The following is a 24,451-nucleotide window of genomic DNA, read 5'->3' as shown; positions in this document are numbered from 1 at the left end:
ACTTTAGTCCAACCCAAGATTTATTAATATAGAGATAGTCCATTCAACATTTCCCAATAATACAAATGAACTTGAAATGAACTTTCCTGTCACTCTGTCCGTTACTGTGCTTTAATCCTAATCCGCTGCTGTTACCATCTGCATTATTGTGTCAGGCACAAGCAACTAGAAAACATCTTAGTGGTCACTCAGCAGTTCCACGAGACGCTAGAGCCCCTGAGCGAGTGGCTCGCTGTGACAGAGAAACACCTGGCCAACTCCGAACCCATCGGCACTGAGACATCTAAGCTGGAAAATCAGATTTCTCAGCATAAGGTAATATCCATCATTTTACATCATTTCCATATGTTTTGGATGTTTTTATCACCCAATCAGTTTTGTCCAGCCAAATTCAGTTACATTCATTTTGCTCGTCGTTTTAAGTTTGTGTTTTTCATTATTTCCCATTCCGTTGTTCATTAAATTTAAGTTTCCTATTTTTGTTTTATGTGTGTGTTTTCTGTTTGTGTCATATCTCCTTGGTTTGTTTCCCATCCCCTGTGGTCAGGCGTTAGAGGAGGAGATTATGAATCACAGTAAAGACCTGTTACAGGCCGTCAGTCTGGGTCAGATGCTTAAGACTGTGAGCTCAGTGGACGAAAAGGAGTCTGTTCAGTCCAAACTGGACTCCACCCAGGCCAGTTACATAGAGCTCCAGGAGCGATGCAGGAGGAGAGCCGAGATGCTACAGCAGGCTTTTGCAAACGCCCAGATGTTTGGAGAGGACGAAGTGGCCCTCATGAACTGGCTCAACGAGGTGCACTCGAGGCTGAGCGAAGTGTCCGTGGAGGACTACAAAATAGAGGTTCTTGAAAAGCAGCTGGCAGATCAATGGGTATACACTCCTCCTCAGGCCACGCATCATGTTGTCCTTTCATTTAAGTTGCATCAATCGCTTCCCACTTGATTTGAGTGTTTTGTCTGTCATGCCTTGTTTATAGCTGAAAGTTTATTTTCACTCTCAATGACTTTAGGGTTGTGTTTTCCTTTTAGGAACTACAAAGTGATATTGTGTTGAGGAAGAAGAATGTGGACCAAGCCATATCTAATGGGATGGAGCTTCTGAAGCAAACAACAGGCATGTCTGACTTTATGAGTTTCCTGTCACAGTTGATAATGTTGAATGTCAGTAAACAATTCTGTCTCTGTAATGCACATCATAAGCCTTCTTGCCTTACATAGGGAGCAGTATAACAGTAGACAAAGACTTTTTCTATAACAAAAATCAGAGACATTTGTGAAAGAATGCTGCTTACATTACTCTGTAAGCTGGAAGCATAATGTACCTCCCTATACTAAAGCAGAAGAACTAAACTCCTGGAATTAATAAGTGATAATTTAATCCTTATTTATAGGTGATGAGGTGGTTGTTATCCAAGGCAAACTGGATGGAATAAAATCAAAGTACGCTGAGATCAACTCTATGAGTGATGGCGTTTTGAAGACATTGGAGCGGGTATCTGGTCTCTCTACCAAGCTGCAGCATACCCATGAGGACCTGAGCTCCTGGCTCGAGAAAGTAGAGGCTGAGGTCACTGCTTTCGCTGATCAGGAGCCAGCAGGCGAGCAGCTCATTCATGCACAAAGCAGACAGAAGGTATGAGTTTCAGGTTTGAGGAAGAATTCATATAAAATGTCATCTTTAGCATAAAATATCTGTTCTTTACAAATACATCTCATTAGTTATGCTAAAGCTGGTGGTTTATGTGTTTCATGTAATCTTTTCAAGGCCTTGTTGAAGGAGACCAAAGACCAAAAACCTGTGATGGACAAGCTGAATGAGTTGAGCAGCTCTCTCCTGGATCTGATCCCCTGGCACACTCGTGAGGGTCTGGAAAAGCTAGTGACTGAGGGTAATGAGCGGTACAGAGCCGTGTGCGACACCGTCACACAGCAGGTCGAACAGATCAACGCTGACATATTAAAGTCACAGCAGGTAAAGGAGGCCAACCGATGAACAGCTTTTTTTAGTTTGACTTTTCTCACTGTTTCTTTTTTCTTTCTTTATTTGTCCTCTTCTACTATAATATCTATATTTAATTAAGAGTTGAAACGTTTTGTTTTTTTGTCTGTCTCCAGTTTGAGCAGGCTGCAGACACTGAACTTGCCTGGCTGACTGAAGCTGAGAGGAAGTTGCTGTCGATGGGTGAGATCAGGCTGGAGCAAGACCAAACCACGGCCCAGCTCCAAGCACAGAAGGTTAGCCTATCATACTGTGTGTGTAGATAGACACAGGCCACCATTTAAACAAAGTACAGTAAACAGAGCTCTTTGTTTGGTAACATTCAGCCAAACTCACTCTACTGGTTTTTCAGATCTTCTCAATGGACATCATGAGGCACAAAGATGCTGTGGATGATATTGTGAAAACAGGAAAGGCCATCATGAACAGCAAAAACCCAGACGAGAAAGAAATCTTAAAGGTGAAAATAATTTATTTCCAATTCTAAAATGGGGAATTATTCATTAACAATAAGCACAGATGTTAAAGGGACTTGTTGCTTTTCAATCAGGCGAGGACCCAGACTCTCTTGGAGAAGTACGGCATGGTCAGTCAGCTGAACTCGGAGCGCTGTCTGCAGCTGGAGAGAGCCCAGTCTCTGGCCAGTCAGTTCTGGGAGACCTATGAGGAGATGTGTCCGTGGCTTCAGGAAACCTTGAGCGCCTTCAGCCAGCTGCCAAAACCCTCCATAGAGTACGAAAAACTCAGGCAGCAGCAGGAGGAACTCAGGGTAAGAAGCCAACAGAAGATGTTTAGCACAACACTTATATTAAAGCAATGAAAAAGGTTAATAAAAGATATATCCTCTCCAGCAAATGCGAGAGCTGATTGCAGAGCACAAGCCCCACATCGACAAGATGAATAAGACGGGGCCTCAGCTACTTGAACTCAGCCCGGTGGAGGGAGCGGCCATCAGAGAGAAGTACACAGCTACGGACCAACTTTACACCAAACTCAAGGCTGATGTCAAGGAAAGAGCTGCTACTCTGGATGAGTCCATCTCCAAATCCACCCAGGTGAGGAGCAGTTTCTATGTGTATGTTTGTGTGTTTATAATTATATATATGTATATATATATATATATATATATATACACATATATTTATAAGCCTTCCAAGCTTTTTTGCTGTGTTTGAAAATGGATTATTATACTATCAGGTTCGAATAGAGATCAAAAGCTGTAACGTAGAAGCTGTAATAGAGTAACTTTTACATAATAATAATAATAAGTACTTTATTTAGGACTGCCATACAAGAGATTTAGCTCCCATTGCTTAAAAAAAAGAAAGAAATACATTTAAACAAGGTAAGTAGACAATAAAAAGACAGTAGATGCTAAAATATTACATTTAATTAAAAAAGGGACAAGCAAGAATAATATAAACAAATTGGTAATTAGTCGAAAAAAGATACAATAAATTATGAATATATTGGTTTTCAGCTTTTGTTTGAAAATGTTCACCATGCCTGCATCTCTTATAGCTCTTCTATAATTTTGGAGCGTAGTTTTTAGTGCGTATGATTGTTTGTATTTAAAAATTATGATGATAAAAATTATGACCATGTTTTACCATCTAAAACTTTGGGAATCATGATTATTTTGACATAGGGCTACAACAAATTATATATAGGTTTTGTTTGTTTGTTTTTGATGAATGACATTCATTTATCACTAATTATTTTTATGCTATGAAATGTCCAAAATCATGGAAAATGTCCAAAATTTTCCAGAACCAAAGTTGAAGTCCTTTAATATTGTTTCTTTGTTTGCTTGTTTTCTCAATCCAACACTTCACACATTTCAGAAGTTTCTCTTATAGGTTTAACAGAATTGCTTCATGTTATAAATACAGTGTCTTTCTGTAACAGGAGAGCCAAACATTTTTCCAGCTGCCCATATTACATTCTGAAGTATATTTATAAACTGAGGTGTTTCCTCTCCTCATTCACCACAAGTTCCATGACAAAATTGACCCGATGCTGGAATCCCTGGAACGGATCGCTGAACGCCTGCGGCAGCCTCCGTCCATCTCTGTGGAGGTGGACAAGATCAGGGAGCAGATTACTGAAAATAAAGCTGTCTCTGTGGATTTGGAGAAGCTGCAGCCTTCGTATGAAACACTGAAGCAGCGAGGCGGGGAAATGATCGCACGATCTGAAGGAGCAGACAAGGACATATCTGCCAAAGGTATATTATATCATCTTAGTTGTTTTATTTCCCTCATTTTGTTATTCAATTCAATACAGACAGAAGGGTTATACCATAAAAGGGCTTTGGGATGATTAATAAGAGCCAATAAGACAAATAAAAATAACAGTAGGAAAAATATCAGAGGCATACTGAAACAATCACTGTCCAAAGCTTTAATTCTCCCACTATAACAATATGTGTAATCAATCTTAAAATGCTTGGCTTTAGATCTTAATTTCAGTTTGGGATCAGACAATTCACTGGATTGCGAAAGCTCTCCTCCAGGCGTGGCTTTAATAGGATGCAAACATTTGTTTAGGTCCAATAAAAAATCAAAGCAGGAGACAGAAACAAAACAGATTCTCATTAAACCTGTGAATGTGTGAGATGTGTTTTCCAGCTGAGGAAAACATGCTGATATTTGTGGTTTAGGTTTTTTAATTAAAATAAATATCATTTTTTCTCTCTCACAAGTTGTACAAGACAAACTGGACCAGATGGTGTTCCTTTGGAACGACATCCAGGCCTTAATGGAGGAGCGTGAGGCGAAGCTGCTGGATGTGATGGACCTGGCAGACAAGTTCTGGTGCGACCACAGCGCTCTCATCGTCACCATCAAAGACAGCCAGGACCTGCTGAGAGAGCTGGAGGAGCCTGGAGTCGATCCATCGGTCGTCAAACAGCAGCAGGAGTTTGTTGAGGTAGACAGATCCCCCAAAAAATAAATTAATGAATCAACCAATGGGTAATTAATAGTGTTGGAGCACTAATTTGTTTTAACAACTGTTTTTTGTTTCTGCAGGGATTTAAGGAGGAGATCGATGGGCTGCAGGAAGAGCTTGAAGTGGTTCAAAACCAGGGTGCAGAGCTTATGACGGCCTGCGGGGAACCTGATAAACCCGTCATAAAGAAAAGTCTTGACGAGGTAAGAGAATACATTCAAAACCATCGAAACAAACACCTACTTTTTCGTCTTAACTTGTTGTGTCCATGCTGTTTTCTCTGCCTGGCTTGTGGTGATTTACTTGTGTCATTTTTCCAGGTGAACTCAGCGTGGGAAAATCTCAATAAGACATGGAAGGAAAGAGTAGAGAGGCTGGAAGAAGCCATGCAGGCTGCTGTGCAGTTTCAGGATGGCCTGCAGGTACTTTGATCACTGCTTCATTGTATTTGAAGAGAATAAATTAATAATCCTCTGAATGAATGACATATGACACAGTTTCAGGCATCCTAAATTTACTTTAAATCCTAATGTTACTCATAAGAGACCTTTTCATTTCTGTTATTTGTCTTCATTGTATAACTTAGTATAGAATATTATTGTCCATGGAGACATATACATGTACTTGAAGGTTAAACACACAAACAGGCATCCAGTTTTTAAGATGAAACCACAGATTGTGGTGCTTTTTTATTGCACTGGATTGAAGTGATTAAACATTTTATGAGAGACCTATTCATTTTGAAACAATAAACACTAACCCCAGTGCTTTACTATATCTGGCCCAAAGTTTGACTTGTGTGAATAAAGTTCTTCTAAGATCGTTTCATGGTGGGAAAGGACAAGTCCTCTTCATGGCTGCTTTAATGTTTTACATACTTTAAGGATTAGACTCCTTTTAATGTGAAAGTATTAAGGTTCAGGGTTTTTAAATTTAATTTTGTTTGTTTACCTTATTCGTCAACTATATAGATTGACTACAGATCAACTGTAAGAGTGCAAACCTTTACACTAGATGTGAAATATGACTCCCTGTGCACTAAGCTTTGTTTTCTCCCAGTAACAATGGTTTCCCACCTTGTACGCAGGGTATGTTTGACTGGGTGGATATTCTGGAGAGCAAACTGGATTCAATGTCACCCGTAGGCACAGACCTGGAAACCGTCAAGCAGCAGATTGTAGAGCTCAAGGTACAGTCTTGTATTTGTGTTTAAATATATAACAGCAGGATATTCTTATAATTCACTTATGCTCTTTCTTATCAATGTACTTCTTCTTTAGTGCAGTATTCACTGTTAGATAGGCTCTGTCATACAACAGCTGTGTTTATGTTCAGTGCTTCAGTTGATACAAAAGCTCTGGAGAAAAAAAATCGCTTCATAAAGTAGATATACTTTCTTTGATGTACAGTAAGACAAATCTTGTGCTGAAAAGACACAGCCAGTAGGGTCAGGTGTATTGTCCTCAAAGCTTTTGTACTTCTGTTGACTGAATGAGTTGCACACTATATGTTTTCAGGAGTTCAAAGGAGAGGCATACCAGCTGCAGATCGAGATGGAGCGGCTGAACCACCAGGCAGGTCTCCTGCTGAAGAAGGTGACGGAGGAGGCCGATCGCTCCGCCATCCAGGAGCCAATGTCTGAGCTCAAGATGCTCTGGGAAAATCTGGATGAGAAGATCATCAGCCGACAGGTCAGAGAGGGCGAACAGCTTCATTTACACAGTTCAATGCGGCAATATGGTGTTTAAATACAGTGTGAAATAACTCTCTATGGACAGTAAAAAGGCTCCCGAATGGATCAAAGGCTGTGGAATATGTTGTATTGTATGCATGTCAAGTGCTTTCAGGAGCTGCAATATCTAATGGTTTAATTTGTCATTAATCCAGCACAAACTGGAGGGAGGCCTTCTGGCACTGGGCCAGTTCCAGCATGCACTGGACGAGCTGCTGGCCTGGATGAGCCACACAGAGGAGCTGCTCAATGACCAGAGGAAGGCGGGAGGAGACCCCAAAGCTGTCGAGATAGAGCTCGCCAAACATCACGTACGACAACAAGTTATTTTGGTTTTTCTCCATGCAAATACAAACACAAAATTTTTTACCCATACGGTTTTAGTTTGTCCTTCTTGCTTCCAATCCATCCATCTAACATCTCTCCATCCATGGCTGCTTTATCTCTACAGGTTCTCCAGAATGATGTGTTGGCTCACAAGGCAACAGTGGAGAGCGTCAATAAGGCCGGTAATGATCTGGTGGAGTCCAGCGCTGGAGAGGAAGCTGCTGGTCTGCAGACCAAACTGGAGAACCTGAACCAGCGGTGGAAAGCCATCCTGGAGAAGACGGGAGAGAGGAAGCTACAACTACAGAGCGCTCTGCTTCAGGTATAAAAAATATATTTTTCACCACTACTTAATAGGCCTTATTTATCATTATTTATGTTTAAAATATTTGTAGTTGATTCTTTTCTCCAAAGGAGCAAGTAAGTTACGTCAGTCATAATTCTTTTTTAGAGGAGGGATTTTTTTTGTCCGCCCCCTCCTCTTTCTTTTCCTTTCTATTCATAACTTTGACCTTTAGCAGGGTTCTTTGATATGAAAGGGGATATGAGAAACTGAAATATGTCCTGAATTTAGAATTTTATTCAAGAAATGTTTAAAAGAATCTTCAGGAACTCATAATCTGTCCCAGGTTGAGAGTGTTAGGTAAGTAGGAAGGTTTCTTTTTTTTTTTTATCAAATAAGGTTTCATTTGGAAACTTTAAAAAAAGTGACACTTTAATTTTTGTGTAATTTTGATCAAAGGCGTTTATTTCATTACATTTTAGGCTTTTTAATTTATACTGCTGAATGGTAGCTGAATGAATCCACGGAATTAATATCTCAGACATCCTCCTCTCTGAGCCATAGGCTGCTAACAATGAGTGTGTGTGACACCTTTTGTCCTGACTCAGGTTGTTTTGTGTTGTAGGCCCAAGGTTTCCATGGTGAGATAGAAGATATGCAGCAATGGCTGAAAGACACAGAACGTCAGCTGTTGGCATCAAAGGCTGTGGGAGGCTTACCAGACACGGCCCGGGAGCAGCTTAACGCCCATCTGGTATGTGTTTAGCAATATGAAAGGCCGCATACAGATGGCAGGCTTGTAAAGGAGACAACCATGTCTCCTCTGTGTTTTATCTCAAGTGTGAAAATTAAATGACATTGCAAAATACACTATTTGCATCTCCCATGCAGAAGATCACAAAAACTGTGTCCAATTGATTCAGCCATGTCTGACTATAATGAATTTAGGAATGGGTCCCTTCTTTGTTTTCCTTTTCTTTAATGGAGGAACACTTTCACAACAAACTCTCCCTGAAGAGGCATCAGTAGTGATTCTTTATGGAGCCCAAAACAGGGATTGCTGGTGGGAACAAGCCTCTGAGAGTCTTATTATTTCACCATTTTTGGACTAGATTTGGGCTAATATAAAAATAAAGTGCACTGACAGATTCATCACATACACTTCAGATACTGCAGACTTTCATATTTCTTTACAAAACTAATGCAGAGCAGTACTTTAGTGTGTTTGATGAAAACATGCCCTCATGTATCTCGTTTTCTTGCAGGAGTTGTGTTCTGCCTTCGAGGTGAAGGAGGAGCTGTATCAGGAGCTGATGAACAAGGGCCACCAGCTGCTGGCCATAACACCCGAGGGTCCAGACAGCAACACGGAGCAGGACCTCGCAAATCTGAAGGACAAGTGGGAATCTGTGCAGGGGAAGGCCGCTGAGAGAAAGGTATGGAGTAAAGAGCTCCCAGCTTAATGATCCACAACCTCAGCTTTAGGTGCCAAGGAGCGATCGCTGACATACAGCCATGTCTCTGTATTCCTAAACCTCTAATCCCAGTGCCAGTAATGAATGGTGTAAGGACGGCGTGTTGGCAGGGACACACAGGATGTGGTTACACTGTAGATCACAGCAGGCGACTTACAGGAGAACAACTGTGGTCTTGTCTCACATGTCGCCACAGTGAACACTTGAGAAGTGCATAACATAAATAACAGAGTTACATTTGAGCCAAGATAAAGACTCATCAGTCACTATGTTGCTCTTTTTGACATGCTATTTATGTGTTATGCCTTGGCGACAACATTTTCTCATTTATGTTGCTACAATAAATAAACATCATCATTTAACATTACAAAAAAGATAAATCTCTCTTTCCGTTACAACTCTCACTCCAGATATGGAGCTCCTCATTGCTGAAATGTTTCGCTTTTGCTTCCTATTGACTTTGGTCCCGTTCCCAGGAATTCAAAGTCTGCGAAATCTCGCAGCTGCTGGACAAACTCTCTTCAGCAATGTGACACTTCCCTTGTCTAGTGGGCCGAACACATTTTTCAAGCAGCGAAGAGGTTAATCAAGTAACAGAATAAGTCTATTGAATTTGAATTCCATATTTAGCAAGACTCGACATGACCCATGATATATGAGAGAAACACATTATTACCCATAACTCTCAGGTTTTATAACGTCATTAACGCAGCATTTTCAGCCATGTGATGAGCCTGTGCCAGTGGATGTTTTCCAGCGATCCAGTCACTGTGGATGTTTCTCTCATTCAATTAAAAGCTCATCATTCACTTTCTGCTCCACCATCAGCCTCTCCAGAGATGTTAACTTCCTCTCTTTAAATAGAGGTCATGATCGACACAAATGTGATATAGTAATTGTTTTTCCCTTCCTTTTCATCTAGTGTTGTGGCAACCGAACGGTTTGTTTTCAGCAGAAGGATACAGGTTATAGTAGAGCTTTGTTTAGAGACAAATGACAAAAGGACTATTTCCATATCTTTGCACGGAGCCTGATAATGTGTTGTGTCTGCAGGTGAAACTAGAAGATGCTTTGACGCTGGCCACAGATTTCCACAACTCCCTGCAGGACTTCATCAACTGGCTGACCCAGGCGGAGCAGACGCTGAACATGGTTTCACCCGCCTCCCTCATAATGGACACCATCATGTTTCAGATTGATGAGCATAAGGTAATGTTTGCATGGAGAGGAGGATCAGACAGCCTCTGAAGTGAATGATGACATAAAACGTTTTTGTTTTATGTTTGTGGTAGATTGCTGTTAAAGCTGTTGCTTGAATCCATCTGCTGTGACAGTGTGGTTTTTTTTAGCCAGTGATAAAAACATAAATGATGTCAGTGTCATGCACCAAATAGCAGTTTATGTTTACTAATTCCCCATTTGGCTTCGCCAACAAGCCAACATGGACTTAATGACTCCATCTGTTTGGTCATTCACAACAAAGCTCATTAGCACATCAATCACATGAATAACATTACCTCCGCTGTCAATTAAAAAGTCTATACTCCCTCTTGATGTTATAACACCTGACCTAAACGTCTCTCCTCTCTACACTGTGCAGATGTTTGTGACAGAGGTGAACTCCCACAGGGACCACATCATTGAACTGGACAAGACAGGAACACATTTGAAGTACTTCAGCCAGAAACAGGATGTGGTCCTGATCAAGAACCTGCTGCTTAGCGTGCAAGGCCGCTGGGAGAAACTGGTGCAGCGGTCTGTTGAGCGAGGTCGTTTGCTGGACGACGCCAGGAAGAGGGCCAAACAGGTTTGAAATAGGCTTTGTTTCACTGCTGTCAGGACATGTTATTATCATTGGAAAGCTCTGGAAATAGTATATTAGGCCTGTTTCATATTCTGTCTGCAGTTTATTATAGCAATTTCATTAGTGTGTGCACTATTCTGTTCCTTGGGCCTAAAAAGCAAATCGTCTAAACATTTAACAGGACTCAGCCATTAATCAAGTGAAATCAAATATTTTTCTAAATGCTTTGTTTGTTTCTTTATCCTTCATTAGTTCCACGAAACTTGGAATAAACTTATGGAGTGGCTGGACGAGTCTGAGAAGACTCTGGACTCAGAAGTGGAAATTGCCAACGATCCAGACAAAATCAAGACGCAGCTGGCGCTGCACAAGGTGACTGAGCATCGTCTTATCGCCATTTAATGTGGAAAAAAATGAAAGTTTAAATAACCAGGGACCTTTAAGAGCAGAGTTTCATTCATTTAACAGAAAAAAACTGCATCCTTTTTTATTTTTTACAAGTCAGAATAATGAGACAGCTGTTTAGGTGCCACGTTCAATGCCAGATGTATGAGTGTTGGAAGCAGACGAATCAAACAGCAAAGGGTATTTATAGGAATTACAGCATCAACAAAATACATTAGTCGTGCATTTTCTAGGGTTACAGAATACCTAGTCCCTTCCCTTTGTGCAGATACTGTGCTAATCCTATCATAATCCCAGGATGGACCAAATGTTTCAGATGCCACTGAGTTTGGATACTTTAATCTCTGTGGCGCAGTGGCTCTTGATATTTGACCCCCTTTTTTGTTCCCTCACAGAAAACGGTTTCCTTAATCACAAACACACACACAGATTAGGATACTATCTGACATGCCAGCAGTAGCAGGAATACAATCTGAGAAAGCTCACTGTAACCCTGTGCATCTAAAGATGCAGACTTAAAACAAGCTACCTAATTTGACCATTGTCTGCTCGTTCCTTATCTTAATGCAGCTAAACTTCTTTATTGTTTGGAGGTTGGAGCATTTTGATGACAGTGTTTCTCATACACAGGAGTTCCAAAAAGCTGTGGGCAGCAAACACTCAGTGTATGACACCACCACTCGAACAGGACGGGCCCTGAAAGACAAGACCTCCCTTCGGGATGATAATCAGAAGCTGGACGACATGCTGAGTGAACTGAGGGACAAATGGGACACTGTTTGTGGCAAGTCAGTTGAAAGGTAAGCATACATCTTTACACGTTTGTTAGTGTATTCTACCCCATCAACTACTAATCACACTGTTTGCAGTGAGATTCTTTGTTCACTGTTAGTGATTTGTTTTATCCTGCAGACAAAACAAGCTTGAGGAGGCCCTGTTGTTCTCCGGCCAGTTTACAGACGCTCTCCAGGCTCTCATTGACTGGCTGTACCGAGTTGAGCCTCAGCTGGCTGAGGACCAGCCCGTACACGGAGACATAGACCTGGTTCTCAACCTGATAGACAACCACAAGGTAGGAAACAACACCAGAACACATCACAGCATGATACAAAGCTTTGTTGACATGCGAGTTGACCAGTGGTTTAAAAAATGTCTTTATAAGCAGCATCAAAACCTAATTTGAAAAGCATAAAAGTTTCACTGCTGTATCAACCCTTTTCTTTTCATCGCTGATTGTTGCTCATCACAATAGTAACAATGGACACTGAAACCACACTTGGGTTGGACTATAAATTCAGAAGGGATAGCATTGTAGTACATTTACATTCAGAGTCTCTGCTCTTTTAACTTGTCTGTCCAGCAAAGATGTCTGGTAAACTGATATTATGTTTGGTCATTCACATTTTATTATTAAATATAACTGCAATACATCAGCAACAAAGTTATCCTGTTTCTTGTTGCACCAACAGCTATGATTCTGTAATAGTAGAATGTTGTAATCCACAAGTACAATTTCCCTCAGTAACTTTTTCATTGAAATCATAAATAGCAGAAATATGCAATTACATAAATCTTAAGCTATTAAGTATCATGTTTGTGTTTTCATGCTGTTTGACTGAGTCCTTCTCTGATTGGTCGCTGCAGGTTTTCCAGAAGGAGTTGGGAAAGAGGACAGTAAGCGTTCAGGCCCTCAAACGTTCCGCAAAGGAGCTGGTAGAGAGCAGTCACGATGACTCGTCCTGGGTCAAAGCCCAGATGCAGGAGCTGAGCACTCGCTGGGAGACCGTGTGCAACCTCTCGGTGTCCAAACAGGCCCGGCTGGAGCAGGCCCTGTGTCAGGTACGGTGGAGATCTTACAGTCATCAGATAGGAGATAAACTGACTCTGTGAGCCTGACTTATCTGTTTCCTCTGGCTGCAGGCTGAGGAGTTCCACTCCACGGTTCATATCCTGCTGGAGTGGCTGGCTGAGGCAGAGCAGATTCTGCGTTTCCATGGCAGCCTTCCTGACGATGAGGAGGCTCTGCAAACGCTCATCGAACAACACAAGGCAAGCATTGCAAAATTTGTAATGTTTTATCTTAAGTAAAATGTTAAGTATATATTTTACATTTGGAAAGTTTTGGCTGTTTAGTTAAATAAAAGTAACCATCTTTTTTAGTTTTTTAATTTGAGTTAACAGTTAAGACCCTGATTCTGTAATTGCAGCATGTCTGCTAGGAGATGCCATGTCATTTTCATTCAAGACACCCAGTTTTGCATATTTTTGGGAGATATTTTCTTAGCTATTATTACATCTTACTAAAATAGCACTGCCTTAATCAAAAATAAGAATAAAATCGCTATAGGCAACGTTTTATTTTTATATTTTAATCTCTGCTAAAATAAAAATCCAGTTGAAAATGAATCTCGTTCCCATTTGCTATTTTTGAAGGAGTTCATGAAGAAACTGGAGGAAAAGCGAGTGGCTCTTAATAAAGCAACCAGTATGGGGGAGGCTATTCTGATCATCTGCCATCCAGACTCTATCACAACCATCAAACACTGGAACACCATCATTAAAGCCCGGCTTGAAGAGGTCAGTTCACAGCTGCATACATGCCTTTCACACAATTACTCAATTTGGATGCGATTTTACATAGAGAATACATTTTTTTGTGGCATGTGTGAGCCTCACCACACAAAAGGAATAGCTCAATCTTTATCTAGTATGAGCAATGTGTTTAATGTTACTGTTACAGGTGCAGGCATGGGCCAGACAGCACCAGCAGCGACTGGCCACAGCCCTCACTGAGCTGTTGGCCACTCAGGACCTGCTGGAGAATCTGCTGACCTGGCTGCAGTGGGCTGAGACCAACCTCAACGATAAAGACAAGGAGCAGCTGCCGCAGGAGCTCGAAGGGGTCAAAAGCCTCATAGCAGAACACCAGGTTAAAACAACTATTTATATGGTTTGATTTAATTCATTTATTTTACAGAAGTTTACTGTAAGTGTACATGAACCATACTGGAAGCATCCTTGTTGCTTTTCCCTGCAGGCATTCATGGAGGAAATGACCAGGAAGCAACCAGATGTTGACAAAATCACCAAGACACACAAAAGGAAGGCTGCTGTGGAGCCCCCAGTCCAGTCTCACATCCCTGTGCTCGACAAAGGAAGAACTGGAAGTATGTATCCCATAACGACCCCTCACAGGGGGTGACCTAAGCCATCTGGCCCGGTGTTTAGTCACTGCATGGTGACGCGACATCCTCATTTTGTCCATTTATGCACCTGGAATGATGTCATTACTAATCTATTCCTCCTGATTACATGGTCAGAGGGTAGTCACTATGAATGTTTTTGTCTTTCGCCTGCAGGAAAACGTTCTCCCACACAAACGATGTATGCGTCAGCAACACAACCTCCCATTGAAACCAAGAACCCGCGGGTGAACCTGCTGGTCACTAAGTGGCAGCACGTGTGGCTGCTGGCTTTGGACAGAAGGAGGAAACTCAACGATGCCTTGGACAGACTGGAGGAGGTAATCAAGTACTCAGGTTTTTCACAAACCTGCTCCCGGTATGACAACAAGCACCTCTTTCTAAAAATCTATTTCTCATATGACCTTCTATGTTTCTGTGCAGTTAAAAGAATTTGCCAACTTTGACTTTGATGTGTGGCGGAAGCGCTACATGCGCTGGATGAACCACAAAAAGTCTCGTGTCATGGACTTCTTCCGCCGCATTGACAAAGATCAAGATGGCAAGGTGACCCGACAGGAGTTCATCGAGGGCATCCTCTCCTCCAGTAAGTGTCATTCATACAAACTAACAACTGAACGGCATGAACCACAGCCAGCAAAATGCTCATCTTGTACCACTTCAATGGCTCTTCAATAGAATTCCCCACCAGTCGTCTGGAGATGAGCGCTGTGGCAGACATATTTGACAGAGACGGTGACGGCTACATTGACTACTATGAGTTTGTGGCAGCTCTCCATCCCAACAAAGATGCCTACAAACCGCTAACAGATGCTGACAAAATTGAAGATGAGGTAATACAAACTCTCATGCCCAGAATTTCTAAATTTAAATCTAGAGACACATTCAGGGAACTGTGTTTTAATAAAATCTTCTCTGTTTGTAGGTTACGAGACAAGTGGCAAAATGCAAGTGTACAAAGCGATTCCAAGTGGAGCAAATTGGTGCCAACAAATACCGGGTAGGCAGATTTTAATTACAAGCAATGCGATGATTGTGAAATGTTTTAAATACTAGCAGCTTAATATTACAGAAAGGTAAGTGCTGCAAAAAGTGTCAATAAAAGCCAATTCATGGTAAAAGCTCTAACCTCTCCATATTTTTATTGTTCCTCACGTCACCAGTTCTACCTTGGAAACCAGGTACATATGAAAGACCTCCTCTGTTTTTAACCTTCTGTTCTGTGACTTATCAAGCCTTTTTCATTTACCATGTTTGCTTTTCAATTAACGCTCTCTGCCTAGATTCCTGGCTGATGTTTAGCGACTGAAACTCAAAGGTAGAAATAAAGATCTATGGCCATCTGATGTAATCCATAAGGAACTCTGGTCTAAGATAAAGTTTCAGTCTAATATAAAATGTTATTTAAAGTCACTCATGAAAGAAAAATCAAATTTGTTGAAGTTTGATGTGATTCTTGCATTTTTCAGGTTATTCAGATGTTTTTGTTTTGTTGAAAAATAAGACAATCCAGGTGAAACATAGTCTTTTATATTATATATATATTTATACATCTGCTTTTGAGTTTCAGAAAATACAATATTACAAGCAAAAACCATCTCAGCCCATATTTTTTATTAGTCCATGGGCATAAATTCATCTGCTGGGCAGTGTGGAAAATAATGCTTTCTGTGTGCTTGCCTTTGGCTCTTCATGGGAATGATTTATGTCAACATTGGCTGACATACTTTTGTGTAACTGACACTGTTTTTATTAATTTACTTTCATAGTTGGGCAACCTTGATGCTTTTAATGAATACTTTTTATTTTATTTTTATTATTATTTTATTTTTTTAGCTAATGAGTTAACATGACCTGACAAATTGCATGTCACAGTTTAAAGTCCATTACTGATATGTGTTCATATGCCACATGCTTCCAGAAGCTTGTTTGGATTAAGATTGATAATGGGAGGTGTTAGTCAGAGGGGATAGGAGCTTTAGTGTTGTTGTATTAACTAGTTTGTTTTGATGTGTCACACAACATTGAATTTAAATAATTCTTTCGACAGTTTGGTCTGGTTCACTGCTTACATGACTCCTTAATCGCCGATGAGACAATAGCAAACAGGGAAAATCAAAATCTTACCCCCCACCTACACGTTGCCGTTTTGGAAAGCTGTATTCTGGTAAATGGTTATTCTTAAGATGTTTCTTGTGCCTCTCTTTCCTCCAGATCATCATCACATTTAATGTATTTGATCACTTAAATCACCACTGGCATTAAATCATTATAATAATCATACAAGATTTTTTTTTTTTTACCAGTCGAAGAGACATCATAAGATAACAGGCACTTAGCGAAGGCTCATCATTGTTTGGTCATGTCTGCGTGTCACACTGTGGTGGATTAGACGGAAATGATTTGAACCATTCCTCATGTTGTTCTCGGTGTGTCATTGGAGATAGCTGCATTGGATCTGCATCAGTGTTAATGCATCCTGAGCATTTTATTCCTCGTAGGAAGTGCATCAAAGTGCTGGATTGCAGGAGATTGCTGTTTGTCCGCTTGATCATGATGTGGAATTGTTTTTTTGACAGAAAGCATGCGGCTGTGATCGTCCTGTGTGAATTATGTCTTTGTGCTTATGCTCATGGTCATATCCAACTGGCTGACTTCTGTCCATCACCTCATTAACCTTAAACCATTCACATCCATAACATGCTTATTGGTCTTATGTTTGGAATGCGTGGCTGGCATGAAGAAGGCAAATTATTGTACTCTAGTGCCTTCTAGTGGTAAAATAATGTGCCTTCAGTTAATGCTTTTTTCACAGGCTCCACCTGAAGTGGTGGCAGCAAACTGAAGGAAGGTGCTGTCGGAATAAAGTCAGACATTACAACCAGAAACCACATATATATAAATATAAATATATAGAACCATAAAGGTCCACTGATATATCATGAAGTTTGTAAAGCTGTAAAGTTTTTGTAACTGCTGTAAATACTGTGCAGCATACAAGACTTCACGTTCAGTTTGATATAAACATTAACAGATATAAATGCAGAGCCTGACTGTTACTGTAGTTCTAGGGCTGATTCTGCTATTTCAGAATAAAAATGATTACATTATGATACAGTGAAATATCAGCCAATTGTCTTAAATGTTGAATGTTTAGCTTTACAAAGACTATGTGATGATGGCACCGTTACTAAGTTACCAAACTTTTTTCTGCATTACGTGTGTATTGGTTTCTTATTGACCAAAATAATATACACATATTCCAATAAACAATATCTGCAGAAAGCCAATATTAGTTTATATTTAGTCTCAACGATGACTTAGTCATCAAATCAAATGATTTTACGTATGAGTAAATGTTAGGTATGAGAAAATAAAACAGTCAATTTAGCATAAACTCATTAAGAATTAATGGACTCGTACAATAATTTACGAACAATGCATTTAATCACACCCACCAGCAAACAATACTAGAAGAAAACCAGTTGGATTGACCTTTTGTGTAATTTGTGTCTTTGAGAATGAAAACTGAATATGTATGTCTTTGTGGGATAATCCTGATTTATGTTAATCTGTGCAACATGAAAAAGAAATCAGAGCTGAAGTGGAAAAAAAAAGCATCTTTGATTGCTGTTTGCTTGGACAATTTTAAATTTAATTTGTGTAATTCCAAAAACAAAACATAAAAAATTGTCAAAAGTGTTAAAAGAATTACAAAAAAGAATTGGAAATATTGTGAATCTCCAAACCAGGCTGGTTTCCAGTTTTGCACAGCTTCTAAACTGCATTGAGTGTTCATACAAAGGTCATACCAAGGTTTTCACACATCCCCTCTCTGTGTCATTTCCCCCCCCGCTGTAGTTTGGAGACTCTCAGCAGCTTCGCTTAGTACGAATTTTACGAAGTACTGTGATGGTGCGGGTCGGAGGAGGCTGGATGGCTCTGGATGAGTTCCTGGTGAAGAACGACCCCTGTAGAGGTGAGATCAAAAGTTCACCACCACAAGTCATAATGCAGGACTGATTGATTAAATACTGAAAGGTGCACACATCCAGTTGTGTGTAGAAAGACTAGAATATTGCAGTTTGGGTCACTTCTGTAGGAAGGTGAACACTGCTCGGTCTCCATCATTCTGATTTTGATTGTCTGACTTCTGATTTACAAAAAACATCTCTATTGTTTTGCACTACTGCTGTATGGATAGTTACTGCTGATAAAGATTATTATTATCATAAAGATTATATTATGAATATTTCAACAAATATAAGATATTGTTTCTGAACCATTACAGCCACAATGTGTGGTGAATGGTAATGACTAATTATTATTCAATGTGAACTGATTTAGCGTCAGCATCAGCGTTGCATACATATACAATACGTTACTTCCATTCAATTCAGCTAATCCCTATCTAAACCTATAGTAATCTTTCTACCAAAAGGACTTGGTAAATATTGTGTTTCATTAGTTTATCAAATAATTTATAAATAACTCACTGTAAAGGAATTAGTATTTTCTTGGTTCAAAATCAATCAATCTTTTATCTTTATATATATTATATATATATATATACTATATTTTAGAATCATGTTAGTGGCTATTTTCTTCTTCTGTTTATGTTTATGCTATCTTAGTACAACACTGAGCTCCAAAATAAATACCAGCAACTGGAGTGAAATAACACAGAGGTGTTAACAGATTTTAGTTTTATTTAATGAGTTTTATTATTTATTTTTTGCAAAGTACAGTAACTGTTCACTGCCCACATATGCAGTCCAGTATGAGACAGTCCTCTCTGTTACCGTCTAGTTAAAACGCTCTCTGTACTCTGCTTGTTTCTGCTATCTTCTGTATCAATAATCAGTTTCTGTATTTCCTGCTGAACATGATATCATTTCTTCTAGTTCATCACCACGGGAGCAAAATGTTGCGCTCGGAGTCAAACTCTTCAATTACTCAGTCTCCGATAGGTTGGCAAATCTCAAACTATCTCACCTTGTTCCATGAACCCACCTGTGGTATGTGTGTCTGCACATCCGACTGTGTGCTGCTTGGTGTTGGTGTACCATAGCTGTGTGTGAGCGCTCATCATGAATGGCCTTCTCATACACCACTCACAACCAACTGTCATTCAGCCACGGCTGGTTTTCATGCATGCAGTTGTTTTGTGAAAGTCACATCACCCGATGTCACTTTCTCTAGGGCAATATTTTGGGACTTGATGAGCTCTTTTGTATCTCTCAGCATGCAACCGTTCTCAGCCGAGCTACTTTTGCAGTTTTCAGGTTTGCTTGACAATCAAACAAACAAAACCCTGTGAGAGATTCTAATGAATTATACCCGTAAATATAAAACTGAAATAACATCGTTATTGGGGTAAATGATAAAGTTGTTTGTATATAACACACAGAACAAAACTTTACTTTGTTTGACAGTGTGGCTTAGTGATTCAATCTGCATGTTAGCCAGCTGGTTATTAGCACATCTGGTGCAAGCTCTGTTTGGTTTCACTGTGTGTAGATTATGTATCCTTGGTTTTGTAATTCTCCTCATTTGGGCCGTTTGGGTGTGGGAGTGTTTTGGCACACTTTGATTTGTTGTTTAAATTTTTTCACTATTTGTTTAGCAGTCCAAGCAAACAAAGAAGTATTGCTGGTTGAGAAACAAAGTTTATTCCACTACTGTTGCAGCAGTATGGATGAGATGTGAAGCAGCATGAGTCATGTGTTTTCATTTTTATTTAGTATTCTATTGAATTATTTTGCTTCATTTAAAAACTCATTTTGGTTACACTTTATCTTATATATTTCCCTAATAATTTCCCAATAGGTTTTTTTTAAGACGTTGAAATTAAGTATGTAATTAGGGTTAGGGTAAAAATTCTATTTTACCCATGATTGATACCAAACTACATATTTATTCATGGGAATTTAGGGACTTAAATTGAAAAATAAAGTGTTAACTCACATCATTATCAACACAAAATTACTAATAAAAGGAATCCCAGTTGTATTTATTCAATATGGCTCATTTGGAGTGTCATTTCTCAGCTAAAGGCAGGACCAACATGGAGCTGCGAGAGAAGTTCATCCTCCCTGAGGGAACCACTCAGGTGATGGCGAGCTTCCGTTACAGAGGCCGAAGATCTCGTCCATCATCCAGAGGAGCTTCTCCCAACAGATCCACCTCCAGCCAGAGCTGTGCGGTCCCATCAACCCCAGCAGTGACCAATACACCCAAGGTAAGAGGCTCTACTCTGCTGTGAGAGCCAGTTACCTCGTTGTCCGCCACACTGTTGATTGATCACTCCCCATCATGATTTTCCTCTTAATTATAAGCCTTATTTCATTTAAATTCACATTTTCTGATCACGTTCTTGTTCATTTTTTTGTGTTTCTTCCATCTAGTCTTTCTGGTAGTTTTTGATTTGTCAATCCATATCTGTGTTTTTTGATTTGCCATTGTTTCCCAGACTCCCCAACAAATAACCCGCAATTATGATAAGCCCTGGCTTACAAACAGCAAATCCTCCACTCCTCTTAAATCATCAGACTCCTTTGGGAGCCAAGGTTCATCCTCAGAGGTATCGTCATATAGTTTAGTCATTTACAGCCCATGGTGTGGGACGCTTCAGATTTACGACCCAACTGAAATCTGCTGCATAACTATCAAAACAGAGAAAACATATATATTTATCAACAGTCAGGATAGAGCACCTAGTTTGAAAAATATGTATTTGTTAGAAGTATATATTTCCAATTTTATTCTGCAGTGAAAAACAAAATGTATTAGAGATTTCAGTTGGGTCTATAAACTCCTTTGCTTACTAATGGACTGAATATTTCTTTCTTGCTTGACAAAATATTCTGTCTCATTTTAATCCACTATAATATGAACAACTTTATATGTCATTAATGCATGTGGGATTGTGTAATGACCTTCTAACTACAGGTTGAAACTTTAATTCAAATACTAACTGCTAACTGAAATTCCGACATTGTTGCAAAAATAAGGTTGTTTTCTTTACCAAATTGAAAACTAACTCAACAACCTACTTTCTGGTAAAACTATTTATGCACTTGATAAGGACTGTTTTCTCAAAAGCTGACTGTCATTATACTGTGCAGTTTACTCCCATTGATTACAAACCAAAGTAATTAATGTTTTGTCTTTTGCAGAGTACACCAGTTCAAGGCAGCAAATTACGTCTTCCTGGGTACTTGTCAGGAAAAGGATTTCAGTCTGGTGAGGAGGGAACCTTGATCAGCGCTGCTGTTCTGAAAGCTCGGACCCAGATGATAGGTGGTGAGTAGAGAGCAACTTTAGCGACTCTTTTCATTACATTTTAAAGAAAAAGTATTTTTGTCTGTTGGGGCAGACTCTTAGATTCTTCGACATGTATGAATAAAGGTATTAAAAACAATAGAGCCACTGATAAACCATTTTTATATGTTTAATCAAAACATGTTGAAGTTGCAAAAACCTTTTTAAGGGGTCTAGGGAGTGATGTCCAGTTTATAGAAAATGATTGGTGAAACATCTGAGATGTCACCTAGAAGTCACTGAAGGTGTTGCCGAAATTGCAAAATAGCATTGGGCTGGCTGTGGCTCAGTGAGCAGGTCGTCCATCAATCTGAAGATCAGCGGTTCGATTCCCGGCTCCTCCAATCAGTGTCGATGTTTCCTTGGGCGATACACTTCACCCCACATTGTGTGTGAATGGCTTTTAATGTTAGTTGGTCTAATAGTCAGGTGGCAGCTTGCATGGTAGCCCCTGCCTTCCGTGTATGAATGGATGAAAGATTACATAGTAGTGTAAAAGTGGTTTGAGTGGTTGTAGGACTATAAGGCGCTCTACAATAACAAGTCAATTTAAAATTTAAAAGGCTACAAATTTAATGATAGTGGCTGCAAATGAATGTCTTACTTTACCTAGAAGGCTGAGACAGCTAGTATTGTTTTTTTAAAAGCCATCTTGGTGGCAAACTAAAAAACTGAACTAAACTATGTTGAAATTACAAGCAGCCACAGGAAATTGAGTATGTGTTAATAATCATCCAAATGTATCCATATGTACAGTATTTCTTAATATTTGTTTGGATGTAACAATGTGCTGCCAAACTGCCAGTGGCAAAGCACTGATGCCTCTATTGATCAGGCTCATTGTTAGTGGTTTGTCAATTATTGTCTTTTTGTCTTTCTAGAGCCAAGGAGAAATTCCAGCCGACCTGGCAGTAAAGCAGGAAGCAGAGGGAGCAGCCGCAGAGGAAGCGACGCCTCTGACTTTGACATCTCAGACATCCAGTCTGTGTGCTCAGACGCCTCTGAAACAGTCGGGGAATCAACCCGAGCAACGCCGCGTTCTGCGTCCCGTCAACATGGAGGAAAGCCCTCCAAGATCCCCACTCCCCAGAGAAGAACCACTCCCACAAGCAAACTGGCCAAGGGATCCAAGCGATAGTCAGTGGCCTTGAAAACAAACAACCCAGGATCTAGTTGAACCCTAAGCACGTAACGGACACTGGAGATACCTAACTTAAAAGACTGCAAATGTGTTGAGTGTTATTTAAATCATTGCGAAGATGTAAAATATTCTGTTGAGAGGCAATATGGTTTAATATTATGTGAGAATGAAATGTTAATGGCCTTGTGTATTTGTTTTTAATGTATTTCTTTTTGTGAAATATTTCAAATTGTTTTTATTGTATTTTATTTTATTCTATTGAACACTAGAAAACCTGGGAATGACTATGTTGTACGGTAAGCTAACATTTCTAAAAACACTAATGAAGGGCAACACGCAGGATAGAGCTCTGAGAGTTACTGAATGTACTGTAATTTATGTTTGCTGATGTTTGGAGTAGATGCTGCATTATGGTACCATTTTGAGGCACTGCAATTATCTATTTAAGTGATATGATATACTGCCAACATGCATTTAAAGGGCAATGCAATATACTACAATAAACCCCAGTAAGCACTGCAGAAACCTTTGAAAAACACTATTTAAGGCAAGTAGCAGAAACATCGTAATCATGAAGCTTTTAAGTCCTGTTTGTTTGTTTGTTGTCAGCTGCAGTCCCTGTTTGACCACCTCACAGCAGTGTGTGCTTGAAGGGGTGATACTCCATGTAGACATTCTGTTGTGCATCCATGTCAATGTATGGTTAATTTCGGTAGAGCTGAAATTGTCACTGTATCATTACTTTGTAATAAACCTGCTTGCAGAAAGCCACCAGAGGCTGCCGTGGACCACAGTATCCTCTCTGCTTTGCCGATTTTAGATCATTTTATTAGCCTTGCTAGCTGTAGTCTGTTGGTTGGGGGGTAATAATAGCAATATATATGTCAAAGCATGTCAAAAAAGTAATAGTATAGAATTTCATAAATAGTCATGCAAAAGTCATGTTATAGTTTGGCAAAAAAAAACTCAGAAAAAGTCATAAAAAAGTAGTATTACAGTATTTTCAATAAAGTCATAGTATAGCATGTCAAAAAATGTCATAATATGGTTTTGTTGAAAAAATTCACTTAGTTATTATCTTTGAAACAGCCATGACAAAGTCATAGTATAGTTTGTCAAAAAAGTCAGGAAAAGTCATAGTATTGCATGTCAAAAAAATCAGAGTATTATGCCATAAAAAAGTTATCGTAAAGTATGTCAAAACAAGTATCGTATAGTTGGTTGAAAAACATCACAAAAAGTCATAAAAAAGTATTATTATAGTAAGTCCAAAAACCTCATAAAGTCATAGTACAGCATGTCAAAATACTCATGAAAAACTAAAGTAAAGTGTTCCAAAAAAAGTAATGAAAGAGTCATAGTATAGTAAAAGTCACTTTGATTTCTACATTTACCAACAAAAATAAATGGAGAAAGAATGTTTATATAGTTTGATATATATGATCATTTTGTTCACTTCTTATGATATAGTATACTATGACATTTTTCCTGATATACTATTATTTCTTTTGGCGTACTATGACATATTATGACATTATATCTGACACTGGAAGCAGCTATTAACTGTATATATGTGTTATTCCATAGATGTTTTCTAGAATCTCCCTAAAGCCTGGTTCGTAGATGCAGTGTGGCGGTTTAGATGGAAGGTGTGGTCTGTTCTGGGTGCAATGTTTGCAGAGCATATTGTGTTTAACTGTGACATACTACATCTTTCTCTCAGTGAGACTCGGCGAATGCTAAAACACTGTCTTCAGTGAATATAAACTAAAACTGTGAGACTGTTTTTGAAAGCAATTATTGA

General features: G+C 39.5%; 1 protein-coding gene across 1 annotated transcript in view; it reads left to right on the top strand.

The window, feature by feature from the left end:
• The window catches only part of dst (dystonin), a 92,388-nt gene extending 68,960 nt beyond the window's left edge, over positions 1-23,428 (top strand). Inside the window, exons 61-99 of the mRNA XM_054600452.1 lie at positions 156-315; positions 548-874; positions 1,033-1,117; positions 1,395-1,636; positions 1,769-1,975; positions 2,119-2,238; positions 2,355-2,462; positions 2,553-2,771; positions 2,854-3,057; positions 3,998-4,229; positions 4,707-4,933; positions 5,035-5,157; positions 5,275-5,376; positions 6,042-6,143; positions 6,472-6,645; positions 6,842-6,997; positions 7,138-7,335; positions 7,922-8,050; positions 8,562-8,732; positions 9,825-9,980; positions 10,372-10,578; positions 10,828-10,947; positions 11,611-11,780; positions 11,893-12,052; positions 12,625-12,819; positions 12,901-13,029; positions 13,414-13,557; positions 13,721-13,909; positions 14,018-14,147; positions 14,340-14,503; positions 14,607-14,769; positions 14,862-15,016; positions 15,109-15,183; positions 15,347-15,364; positions 18,045-18,162; positions 20,234-20,424; positions 20,656-20,766; positions 21,362-21,488; positions 22,388-23,428. Coding sequence (XP_054456427.1) covers positions 156-315; positions 548-874; positions 1,033-1,117; positions 1,395-1,636; positions 1,769-1,975; positions 2,119-2,238; positions 2,355-2,462; positions 2,553-2,771; positions 2,854-3,057; positions 3,998-4,229; positions 4,707-4,933; positions 5,035-5,157; positions 5,275-5,376; positions 6,042-6,143; positions 6,472-6,645; positions 6,842-6,997; positions 7,138-7,335; positions 7,922-8,050; positions 8,562-8,732; positions 9,825-9,980; positions 10,372-10,578; positions 10,828-10,947; positions 11,611-11,780; positions 11,893-12,052; positions 12,625-12,819; positions 12,901-13,029; positions 13,414-13,557; positions 13,721-13,909; positions 14,018-14,147; positions 14,340-14,503; positions 14,607-14,769; positions 14,862-15,016; positions 15,109-15,183; positions 15,347-15,364; positions 18,045-18,162; positions 20,234-20,424; positions 20,656-20,766; positions 21,362-21,488; positions 22,388-22,644 — 6,265 coding nt within the window. The 3' untranslated portion in view covers positions 22,645-23,428. The remainder of the gene's footprint in view (positions 1-155; positions 316-547; positions 875-1,032; positions 1,118-1,394; positions 1,637-1,768; positions 1,976-2,118; positions 2,239-2,354; positions 2,463-2,552; positions 2,772-2,853; positions 3,058-3,997; positions 4,230-4,706; positions 4,934-5,034; positions 5,158-5,274; positions 5,377-6,041; positions 6,144-6,471; positions 6,646-6,841; positions 6,998-7,137; positions 7,336-7,921; positions 8,051-8,561; positions 8,733-9,824; positions 9,981-10,371; positions 10,579-10,827; positions 10,948-11,610; positions 11,781-11,892; positions 12,053-12,624; positions 12,820-12,900; positions 13,030-13,413; positions 13,558-13,720; positions 13,910-14,017; positions 14,148-14,339; positions 14,504-14,606; positions 14,770-14,861; positions 15,017-15,108; positions 15,184-15,346; positions 15,365-18,044; positions 18,163-20,233; positions 20,425-20,655; positions 20,767-21,361; positions 21,489-22,387) is intronic.
• Positions 23,429-24,451: the final 1,023 nt, after the last annotated feature.

The sequence above is a fragment of the Anoplopoma fimbria genome, chromosome 6 (genome assembly GCF_027596085.1).
Source record: "Anoplopoma fimbria isolate UVic2021 breed Golden Eagle Sablefish chromosome 6, Afim_UVic_2022, whole genome shotgun sequence".
Taxonomy (NCBI): Eukaryota; Metazoa; Chordata; class Actinopteri; order Perciformes; family Anoplopomatidae; genus Anoplopoma; species Anoplopoma fimbria.
The sequence above is the reverse complement of the archived record's forward strand: the minus strand, read 5'-3'. Positions and strand labels throughout refer to the sequence as shown.